This window comes from Camelus dromedarius, chromosome 4, assembly GCF_036321535.1.
Source record: "Camelus dromedarius isolate mCamDro1 chromosome 4, mCamDro1.pat, whole genome shotgun sequence".
Lineage (NCBI taxonomy): Eukaryota > Metazoa > Chordata > Mammalia > Artiodactyla > Camelidae > Camelus > Camelus dromedarius.
In genome coordinates, this window is record NC_087439.1 from 60,128,714 (window position 1) to 60,144,511 (window position 15,798).

Sequence of the window (15,798 nt, forward strand, 5' to 3'; positions counted from 1 at the left end):
AAAGACCTCTGTTTACTGTCCAGTTTTCATGGACCCGTACAGGAAGGAGGGTCTTAGTACTCTTATTAGAGAACAAATAAAATAATGACAAACATGCTATTAGGGACTTTGTTATTTTTTTTAATGAACTCAGTTATATCTTTTAAAGAATTGGCATTTTTATTAATTGCATCTAATTGAAATTTGAAAGACAGTATATTCACTAGGCTTTTAAAGAGCACAGCCTCCTCTGACTCCTGAAGACCACATCTGTTGTCCCTAGAGTTTCTCCTTTTCCAAAATCATGCAGTATCATAATTAGAATCATGTAAATAGAATCATGCAACACGAAACCTGAGACAAGCATCATTGACTAGCATGCCTTTAAGAGTCACCCATGTTGGTATCAGTATCTGTTTCCAACTTTTGCAAGTATAAATAAAGCTGTGATAAACATCCATGTAAAGCTTTTTATATGAACACAAGTTTCATTTCTCAATACCTAGGTGTGCTAAGTTATCTGGTAAGTAGATGTTCCAAATTTAAAAGAAACTAAGCTGTTTTCCAGAGTGGCTGTACCATTCTGCATTCCCACTACCAATGTATGAAAGAAAGTTCCAGTTGCTCTGCATACTTACCAGCACTTGGTATCGTATTTTTAAAATTTTACCCATTTTAATAGGTGTGTAGATGTTATCATAGCATGATTTTAATTTGCATTTTTCTAATGGCCAGTAATGTTGAGCATCATTTCATGTACTTACTTGCCATCCATAGGTGATGTCTTAAGTGAAAAGTTTGTGCAAATCTTTTACCCATTTAAAAAATTGGGCTTTTTACTGTTGACTTTTGATAGTTATTTATCTATTCTAGATTGAAGTCATTTGTTGAGGAAATAATTTGCAAATATTTTTCTTCCTATCTGGGGCTTATCTATTTCCTCTACAGTAATCCTCAGAACAAAAGTACTCAATTTTGACTTAGACCAATTTATTAATTCTTTTCTAATGGTCCATGCCTTTGGTGTTTTATCTGGAAACTCTCTTACCAAGATCATGAATATTTTCTGTGACATCTTGTAAAAGTCTTATATTTTACATTTAGATCTATGCCTCCTTTGGAGTTAACTTTTGTATAAAAGGAAAGGTATATTTTTGTGTTTGGGAAGGGGAGCAGGATATGGCTGTTGTTCCAGATCCATGTGTTGGAAAAACTCTCCTTCTTGCATATTTTCGCACATTTGTCAAAAGTCAGTTGACCATATTTTTGTGGGTCTATTTCTGGACTCTTCTGTTCCATAGATTTGTGTGTCTAGCCTAATAGCACTGTCTCAATTACTGTAGCTTTTAATCATTCTTAAAATTGGGTAATGTGATCTTTGAACTTTGATATTTCTCAACATTGTTCTGGCTATTCTAATTTCTTTGCATTTCCATACACAGTTTCTAGTCAGCATGTTTATATCTGTCACAAATCCTGCTGAGATTTTTTAGTGGAATTTTAGAATTGTCAATGTGTACAAAAAAGCTTCTTGGAATTGTGCTTTTTATATTTATGTATTTTGGGAGAACTGACATCTTAACAATATTGTCTTTGAGATTATGAACACTATTTCTCTGTTCATTTAGGTTTTTTATTTTTTCTCAGTAACAATTCATATCACTTATGTACTATATACACAGTATTCAATGTAGTTTTCTTTCATGTATCTTATTAAATGTACCCCTAAGTGTTCACACTTCTCATGCTACTGCAAGGCATTAATTTCATCTTTCAGTTACTAAGTACACAGAAATAGTTGATTTTTGCATATTAATTTTATATCTTGAGATCATGCTAAAATTGTTAGTTCTAGTAATTTTTCATAAAGAATCTTTAGGATTTTTACATATCCCTTGATTTGTAAAATCATTATAAAAATGATCCTTGGATCATTTACAAATGATCCAAAATCATTTTTTACATATACAATCTGCAAGTAAAGGGTTTTTTCTTTTTGACAATCTTTATGCATTGTATTTCTTTCCTCTAATACAATAAATAGAACTTTTGAGAATTAACATTGTTGTCTTACTCCTATCATGGAAAAAAGTTGCTCAGTCTTACATTAGTTTCAGGAAGTCTCTCCTGTCGCTAGTTGGCTGAGAATCTTTATCATGAATGTTTTTTTGGGTGGCGGGGGGAAGAGGGGGGAATTAGGTTTGTTTGGTTTTTTTTAATGGAGGTACTGGAGATTGAACTCAGGACTTCGTGCATGCTAAGCACACATTCTACCACTGAGCTATTCCCTCCTTCCTGTGAATGTTTATCAAATGTTTTTTCTGCATCTATTGCGATGATCTTTTTTTTATTAATATAGTGAATTATATTTATGGACTTTTGAATGTTACATTCAAGTTAACGTTGTGTTCCAGTATAAATCCCACTTGGTCATGATGTAATAACCATTTTATATATGCTGGATTGAATTTGCTATTTTAAAAGATATTTGGGCCTATGTTCATGAGGAATATTGGCTTGTAAAGTTTTCTTTTTTTGAACTGCCTTTGCTTGTGGTAGTAGGGGAATCCTGACCTCATACAGAATGAATTTGGAATCCTCGTCCTCTATTTTCTGGAGTCTGGATAAGACTGGCATTCTTTCTTTCTGAAATGTTTGAAAGAATTTAGAGCTCTAGAGTTGCCAACTGAGCCAGGATGTTTCTTCTTGGAGAGATTTAAGTTACAAACCCAATTTTTTTCATTGATAAAGGGCAGTCAGACTTTGTTTTCTCTTGTGCCAGTTTTGATAATTTGGTGTGTCTAAAGTTGTTCATAATAGTCCATTGTTAGGCTTTTAATGTATATGGGACCTGTAGTAATGTCCTTTTCCCCACACACATCTTGGGAATGTGTCCTCTCATTTTTCTTGGTCAGACTAGAGACTTACCTATTTTATAAGATTTTTTTTTTAAAGAACCAGCATTGGTTCCATTGATTTTTCTCCATTATTTGCGCTTTTTCTTTGCTTTACTATTTCCTGCTCTTATCTATAGTATTTCCTTCTTTCCACACTTATTTTGGGTTTAATTTACTTTTTCTAGCTTCTTAAGGTGAAAGCTTAGGTCACTGAATTAAACCTTCTTTTCTGTTAAAAAGATTTAAATCTATCCCTCTAAATCTTTACACTGCATTTCAAAAATTTTAATTTGTGGTTTCTGTTATTTGTGGAAAATATGTTAATTTCCTTGTGCTTTCTTCTTTGCCCCATGAGTTATTTAGAAATGGGATGTTTAATTCCCAAGTATTTGGGGCTTTTCTGGATATTTCATTATTTATTCATAATTTAATTCTGTGGTAGTTGGAAAATACACTCTTAAGATTTCAAACTTCTGAAATCTGTTGAGACTATCATGTAGTCTATCTTGATGAATGTTCTATATGCATTTTATAAGAATATATATCTTAGAATTGTTGGGTATAGTCTTCCATAAATGTCAGTTAACTCAAGTGGAATCATGGTGGTGTTCAAAACTTGAATTCTTTACTTTTTTCGTTGGATATTGTATCAGTTACTGAGAGAGTAATGTTTATTTCTGCCTTTAATTCTGTCATTTTTTCCTTCATGTATTTTGAAGCTCTGTTACATGTACATTTATGATTGCCATGCCTTCTCACTGACAGATAAAATGTCCCTCTTTATTTCTGGTAATACTACTGTTCTTGAAGTCTTCTGTGTCTGATACTTACATAGCCATAACAGCTTTTTTGTTTGTTTGCATACTGTATCCTTTCTTGTTTGCAACCTGTGTATTTGTTTTTAAAGTGTATCTCTCATAGGTAGCACACAGATGGCTTTTTTTTTTTTTTTTTTTTTTTTGGCCTTGATTCATAATTTATTGCGTGTGCTGGTCCCAGTCTCTTATTTCTGCTGCTCACGGGCCCACTGCTCTGGGGTCAGGGTTTCCTGCTCAAAAGCATGGATGTGCAGGAGCTCTTCCGCTAGGCATGTGTTCACAAGCCGGTGTCTCTGAAGCAGCAGCTTCCCCTCGAATTTGGCCGACACCATGAGGACTCGGAAGCTGGACGCGCAATGGTTGGGAGTCATGTCCTCCACTTCCACGTGCTCCGCCTCCAGGTCCCGCTGCAGCTTCTCCCAAGGTACTGGGCTGTGAGTTCCACTGCTGCAGCCCAGCGGGGCGGCAGCCCAGCGCGGACCAGCTGGCTCTTTTAATAGACTTTCTTGTTTGGAGCAGTTTTAGGGTTACAGCAAAATTAAGGAGGAAGTACAGATAAACCCTCCCAGCACCCCTAAACACACACAGCCTCACCCACTATCAACATCCCAGAGTGGTACATTTGTTACAATCAGTGAATCTACATTGACATATCATGATCAAAGCCAGTAATTTACAGTTCATTCTTGGTGCTGGACATGCTATAGGTTTTGACAATTGTATAATGACGTGTATCCACCACTGTAATTGTATACAGCACAGTTCACTACCCTAAAAATTCTCTGTGCTCCACCTATTCAACCCTCCCTCCTCTCTAACCCCTGGTAACCACTAGACTGTAACTATCTCCATAGTTTTGAGTTTTCCAGAATGTCATACAGTTGGAAAGACTGGCTTCTTTAACTTAGTAATATGGATTTAAGATTCTTCCTTTTCTTTTCATGGCTTGATAACTTTTTTTTAAGCAGTGAATAATATTCCATTGTCTGGATATATACCATTGTTCATCCACTCACATACTGAAGAACATCTTGATTGCTTCCAATTTTGGCAATTATTAATAAAACTGCTATCAACATCCATGTATAGGTTTTTGTGTGGACATAATTTTTCAAGTATTTGAGTAAATATCAAGGAACATGATTGCTGGATCATATGATAGGAGTATGTTTAGTTTTGTAAGAAACTGCCAAACTGTCCTCCAAAGTGGCTGTACCATTTGCATTCTCACCAGCAATGAATCAGAGTTGTGCTGTTCCACATCCTCAGTAGCATTTTCTGTTGTCAGTGTTTGGGATTTTTGCCACTCATATAGGTTGTAGTGGTATCTCAGTGTTGTTTTAAAATGCAACTTTCTAATGATATATGATGTTAAACATTTTTTCCACATGCTTATTTGCCATCTGTATGTTTTCTCTGGTGAGGTATTTATTTAGATCTGTTGTTCATGTCTGTTTTTAATCAGGTTGTTTTCTTACTAAGTTTTAAAAAGTTCTTTTTATATTTTGGATAAATAATCCTTTATCAGATATGCTTTTGCAAGTATTTTCTCCCACTCTGTGGCTTGCTTATCTTCTCATTTTCTTGGCTACGTTCTACACAGCAGACATTTTTAATTTTGAAAAGTCCAATTTATCAATTTTTTTTTCATGAATCATGAAATGATGGTGTATCTAAAAAGGTCATCGCCAAGCCCAAGTTCATTTAGATTTCTCTAGATTTGAATTCTGGATATTATCTTCTAAGTCTTATAAGTTGTTTTGTATTTAGATCTGTGATTCACTTTGAGTAAATTTTTGTGAAAGTGTTAGGTCTCTGTCTAGATTTTTTTTGGTAACATGTGGATGTCCAGTTGTTCAGCACATACTGAAAAGACTCTTGGCTCCATCATATTACCTTTGCTCTTTTGTCAAAGATCAGCTGACTACACTTGTGTGGGTTGGATCCTGTTTAACTATTTAACTAGTCTTCCCTTTAATTGAATTAATCTTTAGTCCTTTTTTTCAAATAATGTTTTATATCTACAGGTTAAAGTTAGTCATTTTGCTGTGTGTTTTCTAATGGTCCCACTGTTTTTCGTCCTATATTCCTCTTTTCCTGCTTTCTTCTGGGTTAAACGTATCTGATTCTTCATTGTTTCTTTATCTTTTTTAGTGGTTTCTCTGTTCAGGTGTTTAAAATCTTTTCCTTATTTTTCAGATTGGCTATATATCTATATATTTATGTTCAAGTTCACCAATACTTTCTCCTCCCGTGTCCAACAGCCCATACAGTTGAGTTTTTCATTTTAGTTCTTGAGTTTACTTTGTGTGTGTTTGTGTGGTTTTTGTTTCTTTGTTTTTGGTTTTGTTTTACAATTTCCATTTCTCTGGTGAGATTCTCTGTTCACTCCATGATCATTTTGCCTTTCTGTCCTTGAATGTATTTAAATAGCTGCTTTATAGTTCTGTTAATTAACAGACGGTGTGTGATCAGCTCGTGAACATCCTTCTGATTGGCTGGTGGTGAGGTAACTGGGTGGCGTTTGAGGAGTTAATATCATCAACCTTCTGGTTCCAGCAGGTCTGAGGTCTAACATGCTGGTGGTCAGCATGCAGTTAACTTCCTTCACCTGGTGGGGGTTTTAATATCTGTAAAACAACTCAAGTATATGGCTCAGGATATTGTCTGTAGCCCTTGAGGAGGAAACAAGGGTCCTTAACTTTATGGCTAAACTATTACTTCGTTTTGTCCTGGATTTTCTCACTTCTCTGGTTAAATTTGCTCTTTGGAACTTGGGGACAGCCTAGGAGGCTAAAGCTTTTCTAGAAACAAGAGACAGGGGACAGGGGTCTGTCCCCAGGAAGAGTCCTGTTCAGTTTCAGTTTCAGTCCCCCCTCAGCTCCCTTTTTTCTTGAACTGTCTTGTAAATTTCATCTGTTTCAGTAACCCAGCCTCTGCCTCTGCAGCTCGGCAGAACTGCACTCTGCTGGGGCTCAGCACCCCTGTGATAAGGCTGGTAGATGCTCCCAGGCAGACTCTCAGGAGGACCAGTTGTGAGGTTTAACATCATGTTTCCCTCCTCTTGGGGAAATCACAGTCCTGTGCTGTTGTTCAACGCCTGCAAATGCCTGCCCACATATATTTTTCCAGGTTGAAAGTTGTTTTTGGTGAGAGGGTAAATTTGGCACTACTTCTGTTATGGTAAGATAAAGCTGCTTTTGCAAAACCAAAGATCTTAGAAAACAGAGTTGCTTCTTCTCATGGCCTTTTGACACTCACTGAATTCTCTGATCATTTTCTAGTTAACTAGGTCCAGTTCCCTTAACCATCCTTCATATTACAAAATAGATATTATGTTCCCAGTACCTCCACTGAGTAAATAAATAAACCTAATTACCTCCCCCCATTAAAAAAAAACACACAAAATAGATCCTGTGTAAGTCATAACTGTTAGAGGTGCAGAACCAGCACAGTTCCTGTCTTCTAGTTCAGCCTAGTAAAGCAGACACAGCACACACATCCCTTGTTCTGTTTGAAATGCATCTCTGGAGCATGTAGCAGGGCATACAGAACTGAAGGTAATTAAAAGCAGAAAGCTAGATTACCTTTCCAGCCCTCCATATCATCCCTTATCAGGGGTAGAGGTAGGAAACAACTATATTATGGGAGAAATTGGGTAAAATTTTTAGAAATCTGAAAAACATATAGTACTAAGACCTGGGCAAAGGTCACCTTTTCTGGACTTCTTATAAGCTATTAAAAATGAATTAAATGCATGCTAGTTTTTACCTTCTTAAGATCAGTGGTTCAGATATAGTTGTTTTATTTTATGAATTTTTAGAGCTGTCTTTGGTCTGAAAACTAAGATAAAATCAAGGACCATAACCTCATTCATAGAACCTTTGCCTGTGCTTTCTTATAACTAGACCTCCCCCCAGTGAAGCTGCTCTGTGCTGTTTTAGTTACTTAAGTCCTATCTCAGGTAAGTGCACTCTGCGGCAGCACCCCATTGAGCTCAGAAAGCACATCCCAAACACTGTAGCCTACTTACTGTCCAAACATCAAACCCGAGAGAGACATTTGGGGGAGAAACTTTTAGGCTAATTTTAAAGTAATCTGAGCTTTTCATGTACTTTTCATAACAGCTAACTCAGGAGGAAAGACGGGCGGCTTTGCCGTGTCTGACTTGTGTCGCCCAGAGTTGGCACCAGTGTGAAGGCCATCATTCTGTCCTCCTCTCTGAGTTGTACACATGTGACCAAGGGACTCAAATCACAGACCAAAACGTGCAGGTGCCCGACATTTGAGGTTTGAGCGAGTTTTGATTTGCTTGTCTCCCTCAACAGTATAGCTCAGGGGTCAGCAAACGTTTTCTGCAAAGGGCCAGACAGCAAGTATTTCAGACCAACAGGCCAGTCTCTGTGCCAACCAACCTGGGCCACTGAGGCCGGAAAGCAGCCACAGGTGATTTGTACAAGTGGGCACATCTGTGTTCTTATGAACTTCGTTTACAAAAACAGGCAGCTGGAATTTGGCCCAAAGGCTACAGTTCGCTGAACCCTGGTGTTGATATCTAAGGCAGCAATGGTTTGTTTTCAGTTTTATAAAATTTTCAAGAGCTTGAAAAAACATTTTCCTGTTTTGTACCCTGCTGTTTCTGAATGACTAATTTTCTTTACCAATAAGAAAAGCTGTTGCTGCCTCACATTTCCTCCGAGTGATGAAGGTGGTAAAGATTTGTTTCTACTTGCTACCTAATTATACAGTATTTTGCATTCTATGACTTCAGAATGAAACTTCCCTTCTCTCAACAGATAAACACCACATGTGCAGACTGCTGAGAGGGAGCGCTGACTGCTGAGGGGGCCTGGACAGGAGAAGCACCGGGCACCATCAAGCGGACAAATGCTTGGTGTTTCCCAGAGATGCCGCTGTAGTCTTTTGCTGCTGCCTTCCTTCACTCAGAGCGCTTCATAACATGGGCTGCATGAAATCAAAGCAAACGTTCCCATTTCCCACCACACTTGAGAGTGGGAAGAGGCATGTGAACGAGGAAAGCTTTATGCCTGAAGAGAGATTTCTACCCAGGATGCCTTCTCTGGTTAACGTCAAAGAGGAAGTGAAGGAACCCCCAGGGCCTGAAATCGTGGTCTTTGAGTTTGCACACCGCCTGTCCCAGGAGATCCTGACTGACGCCCTGCAGCAGTGGGCAGGCGACAACATCAAGTACTATGACATCCCCTATATCGAGAGTGAGGGGCCTTGACGCTGTACGTAGGGTGATGACACTTTCTCAAACTGTGGATCAAGTCGGTGCTAGTTTAAATACATGAAACAATAGCAAAAACTGCTATGAATAAATACGGTAACTCCATCTGGGTGTTAAAAAAAAAATCTATGACAGCATCGAGATTCTAAGAATGCCTAAAATGAAAGGTGTGTTAAGCAGTTCTACAACAGTGATTTCTATCTGCTTGGTTTTGGATTTTAGTCCTTAAAGGGCTAAATGTAAGTCCCATGGCACTACAGTAATCAGCTGTGTGTCACACCACTTCCGTCCCAGAGGCAGTAATGCCATCACCAAAGGAGTAAGAATTTTAAAAGTACCCTGGGTTTCCAAATGGTTATTTTAAATACATTCCCTTAAAATAACTGTCAATTTACACAAAAAAACAGAGTATCAAAGGATTTTTCTTGAAATGCCTGGGCAAGGGAATGGCACTCGGGCCATAGTGGTTATTAGTGGGTCTTGTTCGTCAAAGCCTTTTGAGTCAAGGATCCCTCAAGCGACCAAGGATTAGGAAGCGACTCACATAGAAGAGGCCCACCGTGCACCCTGTCCTTATTAAGGTACTTCTGCAGATGAAAAGCGTAACTCTCACCTTGAAACTATTCACGGCTGTTACTGGATGACTCAGGTTTTGTGTACAAGCATCTTAACAAGATACAATCTACAGAAGTCATGGCAATGTCTACTGCATTGCATTCAGTAGCCCGCTGACATTACTATACAGGTAAACAAGTATGGTAGCTGTGACAAACAGCAATCCAGTAAATTGTAAAAATAGCAGAAGCCCTAGCTGGGAAGGTGGAAGGAACCTGGTCTCAGTGCTGCATGTGTTCTGAGCTTTACTGTCTCAGATTCCAGGGGCTGGTACGCGGGCAGCACCCTTCAAGTTACTGTGGCACCAGATCATACGTGAGAATTTATCGTTGTCATTACACAGGATCAAGTATTCCTCCAAAGGGAATACGCTGTGTATTTTTAATGGTAACGACGCCCACAGGGCATTTATAGCCATAGACTATACTGTTTTCATAAATTTGGCTACCATTTTAGGGAAGGTTTTTGTTTTTGTTTTTGTTTTTAAGAATTAAGTACTGCTTAAGAGCAATGGTTACAGAAAACTCAGAGGAAGAGGGAAGAAGATACTGAGAAGACATAACTTGCAAGAAAATTGATACTGAGTCTTCAGAATTACCTTTTCATCAAGATATGCTACACATAGAGTTGAACTGAAAAAAGAATTATTTACCTCTGTGAGCATTATTAGATCCTTTTACTAAGATACAACAGACCCTTGTCATTGAAATCTAAAGAGGCAGAAAAGGGCCTGTGACCTCTGATAACATAAATACATATTTGACCTTCAAAGCAGGCAGAATTGCTACCTCTAACTTCAGCAATTATACTCTGAATCCACAATCAAATAGTTAATTCCCCACAGAAAATGGGCAAAGAAAGTTCTTTGAAGTGAGTGACAAGGCATCTTTTTGTTGCCTTTGGACAATTGGTCATTTAACTTTCATTTCACCTGGTCCTAGGATTTGTACTCTCCTGTTGTATTTATAATCTAGCAACTTTACAAAATAGAAAAACCACCTCCTCTGTTTATACAAGGATTTAAAATCACAAGACTAAGAAGTTTCCAAAAAATGCAAAGCATATTTCTGGCTCAGGAAGAAAAATTTAGGTTTATGAGCGTTTATACTAATGACTCAGACAAAAGCCTAGACCCTGTTTTTTCACTCACTCTATATCTCACATCAGGATACTTTGCTGTTTAAAAAGTATAATTAGGTATATAAGATACTAGATATTATGGTGAGAACACAAAGCCATATAAAAGCAGCACATCACACTAAATTTCTCAGCATACACAGGGACAGACTATTACGTTCTGAATATATCTAAACCATTTAACCTCTGGTTCCTTCTTTGCCCTGGCCCTCTGTTTCGCATGGGCATAACACAGGAATGCAGGTCAGACCAACTTCTGGCTACAAGTCTGATCTCTGGGGCCGCCCTCTCTGGTACCACGGCAGTGCGGCCCTGACTCATTCTAACAAGAATATAATACCCTGGGACATACAGAGACTTACTTAAATGTACGTCGTATTACATGTCAAACCATGAACAAGGAACTGCAAAGGCTCACTTAATCCACAAGTTAGGGGATAAACCATGTTGGGGGCAGGAAAGAGCTGGATAAACAAATATACTGCTTGTGATTATTATCAAGATATAGTTTGGCCTTCATGACAAGATAAGGTCTTTCATAAACAAAGAGCAGAAGGACCATTTGAGAAGGAAGGAAACATAAAGCAGAAGACTGACATAATTATTAGCTACTGGAAAGGGAAACATTTGTTTCAACTTAAATCACAAACACGAAGAAATAAAAATAGTGGCCAAATTATAAGGGAAAGGCAAGTGAGGAAAAGAGGGCCCAATAAACGGCACTGATGTCAGGCTCCAAAAACAAGTTTCCCCCTTTTTTTTCTGAGGGCAAGGACACAGTAGCCAAGTCCTGTTCTTTACCACGCTGCCACGTGCCCGACCACGGACACTTTTCCCTCAAGAACGTCCAGCAGAGGGGCCACCAACCGACGACGAACCCGCAGGAGGCAACTGTGGCAGCAGCAGATCACCAGGGGCAGCGCGCTGCTCCAGCTCCGCGCCGCCGCGCTTCCCCGCCCCCAGCGCCCAGCGCGGTGTCTCTGGGGAACTATTACCTTTCAGTCACACGCCTTTCATCTGAGAGTTCTCCGCGAAACTTCCCGTTGCCTTATCAGTTCTTTGCAGCTACCTATAGTTATTAGCACTTAAAGCACAACTTTGAAGGTGATAAAACAATCTTAGTCCTAAAGGAGTAATTTGTGTCAAACTGCCTTACTAGTATTAGAGAGACGCGCTGAGGGAAGCAGTATAATACTCGTATTTCCTACTCGCTATCATTGGCATTTTATGAGATAGGGGACTGTGCTTTTGTAATTATATAGCTTTAGAAATCAAAAGTTAGAGACAAATTACAAATAATGTCAAGGAACAGTAACTTAAAAACAAAGATCTAACAAACTGCTTACTTATAATGCCCTTATCCTGTATTTGTGTGACCAAACTGGATGTGTCTTCCTTGGAGCACTGGGGACAAGCTCAGATGTACTCCAACAGTACTTTGCAAAACTCAAGTTTTGTTAGCAAATTCTTTTCACTGTAAGACTTAGCTATGAAATGGTATATTTTTTCCAAATATTTTTGTGAAAACATTTTTCCTAATTGTACAATAAAAGTCTAGTTGCAATTAACTAGTTAACGAGTTCTTACTTAGTTGCAAGCAAATGCTTTTCACCATTGCGTGATTTCAATTTTTTAACATAAAAGACAACATTTTCTGCATTTCTAGCAAATACAAAGGGAATAAAAATCCATTACAAATATTTTCTTAGATCACTCACATCTAATTTAGCAGCTTTAAGAATACAAATGTAAGCATGTTCATTTATCATGGCATCTTTATTCCAAATCTGTTCCTAATTTTTGGGGGGTGGAAAATGCTTCATGTTAAATATATTAAGAACAGAAAATTTAAAGCAATTCCTTCTGGACTTCAATTTCCTCATCTACGAGAAGGGTGCAGGATATAATCCTTGATGTCTTTTTCAGTTTTGCCAACTTTTTGTTCTTCCCGACCTAAAGTTCTCTTAGTTTCTGAGGCATATAAATGAAGGAAAACTGTACAAAGCTATAAAATAAATTGTACGCTGGCCTTTAATTTTAAAATGATTCTTACCTAGACATTAACATTCCAAGTCTGGAACACCTACAGTTGTGTACCTTAAACAAAAACAAAAACAACTCATTTTGTCAACAGACTAATTACTGAAGGTATTTTTATTTTGAACAGAAGTCCTCATTTTCAATTTTTTCTCCTGCTTTGAACTGTGTAAGGACGAGTAACTGTTACCACACAAAATTCTGGTGTAAATTGCAGAAAGCAAAATGTCTCTATCTTAGAGATTAGAGTTTCCTAATGCCTCATTCTGCCAGATTAGCAAATACCACAAACAACAAAAAATAATGCTGTTACTTTCACCGTAGGAAGGAATTCTGCTTAACTTCAGGGACGGCCAAGGCTGAGCTGATAATACTGGAAAGACAGCCTCATAAAAACCTCTTTCTCTTCTCTTTGCCTGAGATTTCTAATGTTATAAAAGGAACACTTCTGCTACAGTAACTCATAATTATTTTAAAATAGATTTATATATGGAGAAAATTCTATGAAGTGTTAACATAGTATCCAAAAAATTTTCAGGGTTTTAATTTTTTTATAACCTATATATGTTTATTTAATCAACATTTAAAACCATTACCCAAAGCCAAAACATTAAGTTCCCATTTCAGTTAGATACACTAACTAAGGATCTCTAAAGACTCATCAAATTTTCCCATTTTTTAAAATAGGGGCTGGCAAACTTGCTGAAAAGGACCAGATAGTGCATTCTTTAGGCTTTGTAGGCTTTACAATCTCTCTTGCAGCTGCTCAAAGCAGCCACAGGTAATATGTAAACGGAAGGGTACAGCTATGTTCCAATAAACCTTTATTTATGGACCCTGGTATTTGAATTTGATGTAATTTTCACATGCCACGCAGTATTGGTCTTTGATTTCTTTCCCAACCATTTAAAAATGCAGACACCATTCTTAGCTAAGGGATATATAAAAAACAGGCAGCAGGCCCGATCTGGCCCATGTACCATAGTTTGCCAACCTCTGCTCCAAAATAGTATTTTAAAAATCCAGTCACTTCAAAATTTCAAATCATTACTTCCCAGAGATTTGAAGTAGCTATTCAAATCTTCATCAGTAACTTCTTTTAAATCAGCTGGTTTCCACTTTGGACTCTGGTCTTTGTCTACTAAAACTGTCAAGTAAAGACATAAAAAATGTTAGTACATTCCTTTTTGGTATTACCGGATTTTAGTTACTGAAGTGACACAAGCTACCCTGAACTAGGCATTTTTTTTTTCCATAGCACATCTTTTCTGCAAAGTTGAAATTTTTGTATGTGCTCCTTTTTTCCACCGTAAATTATGGATAAGAGATACCGATGATGATCTGTGCGGTGGTTTTTGAACCTGCTAAGCCTGATGCCTCTAGCTTGAATACATCTACTGAACTAATCCAATGGTTTAAGCCTTGGAACTTTTTCCTTTTTCAAACAAAATCATAAATGAAATCTGTTATAAAATAGCTAAGACCAGAGTTGGTGTTGTTTAAAGGGAAGGTGGGGGAGGGGGTTGGAGGGCTTAGATCTGCCTTCTAACCTTCTCTACATTGAATTAAGAGGAAAATTACTTGAGGGGACTTTATACATAATTAAATGTGGACATTGCCATTTTGCTGAATCTTCTAGTTCACACTGAATTAAAATACCAGACCACTTCAGGTTGTCACGAGAAACTCCTCTTATTTCAATGTAGTCATCACTTAGGGTAGCCACATAGTATTCCCACAGGACTAGGAGTATGAGGCAATCCATAACCCCCTTAAAAACAGGAGAACATCAATTCCCTGGTGTGATAGCAACTACAGTTACTCAAATGTTACCATGTGGGAAACTGGGTGGAGGGTACACAGGACCTCTCCATATTATTTCTTACAACTGCATATGAATCTACAATTATCTCAAAAAAAATAAGAAAGGGAAGGGGGCTATACCCAGTATGGTTATGGTAGGGAATTTCAACCATGCTTAAAATGTGCGTAATTCCTGTGAAGAATGAAAATATTTAAACATACAGAGTCTGCAGTGAACCTAAAAAAAAATGAATTTAATCACTAAAAGGCTGAATAATTGAAGAAGCAATCTGGGAACCAAAGCAGCACGCTGCCTCAAGAGGCGGAAGGAAGGGGGCTTTATGCATAATTTAATGTGGATACTGGAGGTTTTCAAGGTTTGGCTGCCTAACTATAGGACTCCAGGATCAGATCAGTGGTGATACTGAACACTGATCCCTGTCAATTTGAAAGTTCTACATTCCCTGGGGAGAGTAAATGAAAACAATCCTAGAACATTTCTTTCTACAAGAATCTCTCCCCTTTTAAGCCCTATGGCCAATGCTATCTACCTCCCTGACAGTCCACTGAAGGGCAAAAGGAAAGAGAGTATTAATCAAATCTGCATGTTGCTTAATTTCAAACTTACAGAATTTTAATCTACCATAGATATAACAAGTTCTTGCCATGCAGACAACTCAGCCTTTTCAGGTTTCATGAAGCATCCACTCAAATTCCATTTGGTAGCTCTCTGGCTCTTCTAAAATAATCCATTTTTATTTTCTTCTATAATCAGGAAGAAGTTTATTCTAGATGTTGAGAGTAAGAATTTTTGACAGCCATTCCCCTAATTTGCTAGTTTAACTAATCTGCTACATATTTTATAATTAGCAATTTGTTGCAAACATTTGTTTATGAAAGAACATCTAACAGTTTTACCCAGAATAGATACTGCTTTCTGAAGATGAGGCTACATATTTTCTCTTCATTAAAAAGTAGCTTGATAAGCACCTGCTTTGTGAATCAACTTTGCTGCTACTTGGTTTCTACTCTTTTTCCTTTAAATAACTGACAATGTATCTAAAAACAATGCCTTTCTTTTTTAAGTTTAATAAGGGCTGCTATAACGTAAAGAATACTTCAGCAACATAATCCAAGTAGCACCCAGGTCCTCCTAAAACCAGAGATCTAGGCTCTGATCCACGTGCAGCAAGAATTTGCACAGAATTAGTAGGAAGAATGCAAGTTTTTATAGAAAACATATAGCCATCTCCTCTGACTT

At 37.7% G+C, this 15,798-nt stretch overlaps 2 protein-coding genes and 1 pseudogene across 6 annotated transcripts in view; 1 reads left to right on the forward strand and 2 right to left on the reverse strand.

The window, feature by feature from the left end:
* Nucleotides 1-12,265, forward strand: part of C4H2orf88 (chromosome 4 C2orf88 homolog) — a 94,498-nt gene extending 82,233 nt beyond the window's left edge. For all 4 annotated transcript variants that reach the window (XM_064484982.1, XM_064484983.1, XM_031451802.2 and 1 more), the window contains one exon: nucleotides 8,491-12,265. In XM_064484982.1, coding sequence (XP_064341052.1) covers nucleotides 8,655-8,942 — 288 coding nt within the window. In that variant the 5' untranslated portion in view covers nucleotides 8,491-8,654 and the 3' untranslated portion in view covers nucleotides 8,943-12,265. The remainder of the gene's footprint in view (nucleotides 1-8,490) is intronic.
* LOC105099359 (bolA-like protein 1) lies at nucleotides 1,595-6,746 on the reverse strand (annotated as a pseudogene).
* A 189-nt stretch (nucleotides 12,266-12,454) lies between the features above and the next one.
* HIBCH (3-hydroxyisobutyryl-CoA hydrolase) overlaps nucleotides 12,455-15,798 on the reverse strand; it is a 69,611-nt gene continuing 66,267 nt past the window's right edge. For both annotated transcript variants that reach the window (XM_031451801.2, XM_010991981.3), the window contains exon 14: nucleotides 12,455-13,881. In XM_031451801.2, the coding sequence (XP_031307661.1) occupies nucleotides 13,766-13,881 (116 nt within the window). In that variant the 3' untranslated portion in view covers nucleotides 12,455-13,765. The remainder of the gene's footprint in view (nucleotides 13,882-15,798) is intronic.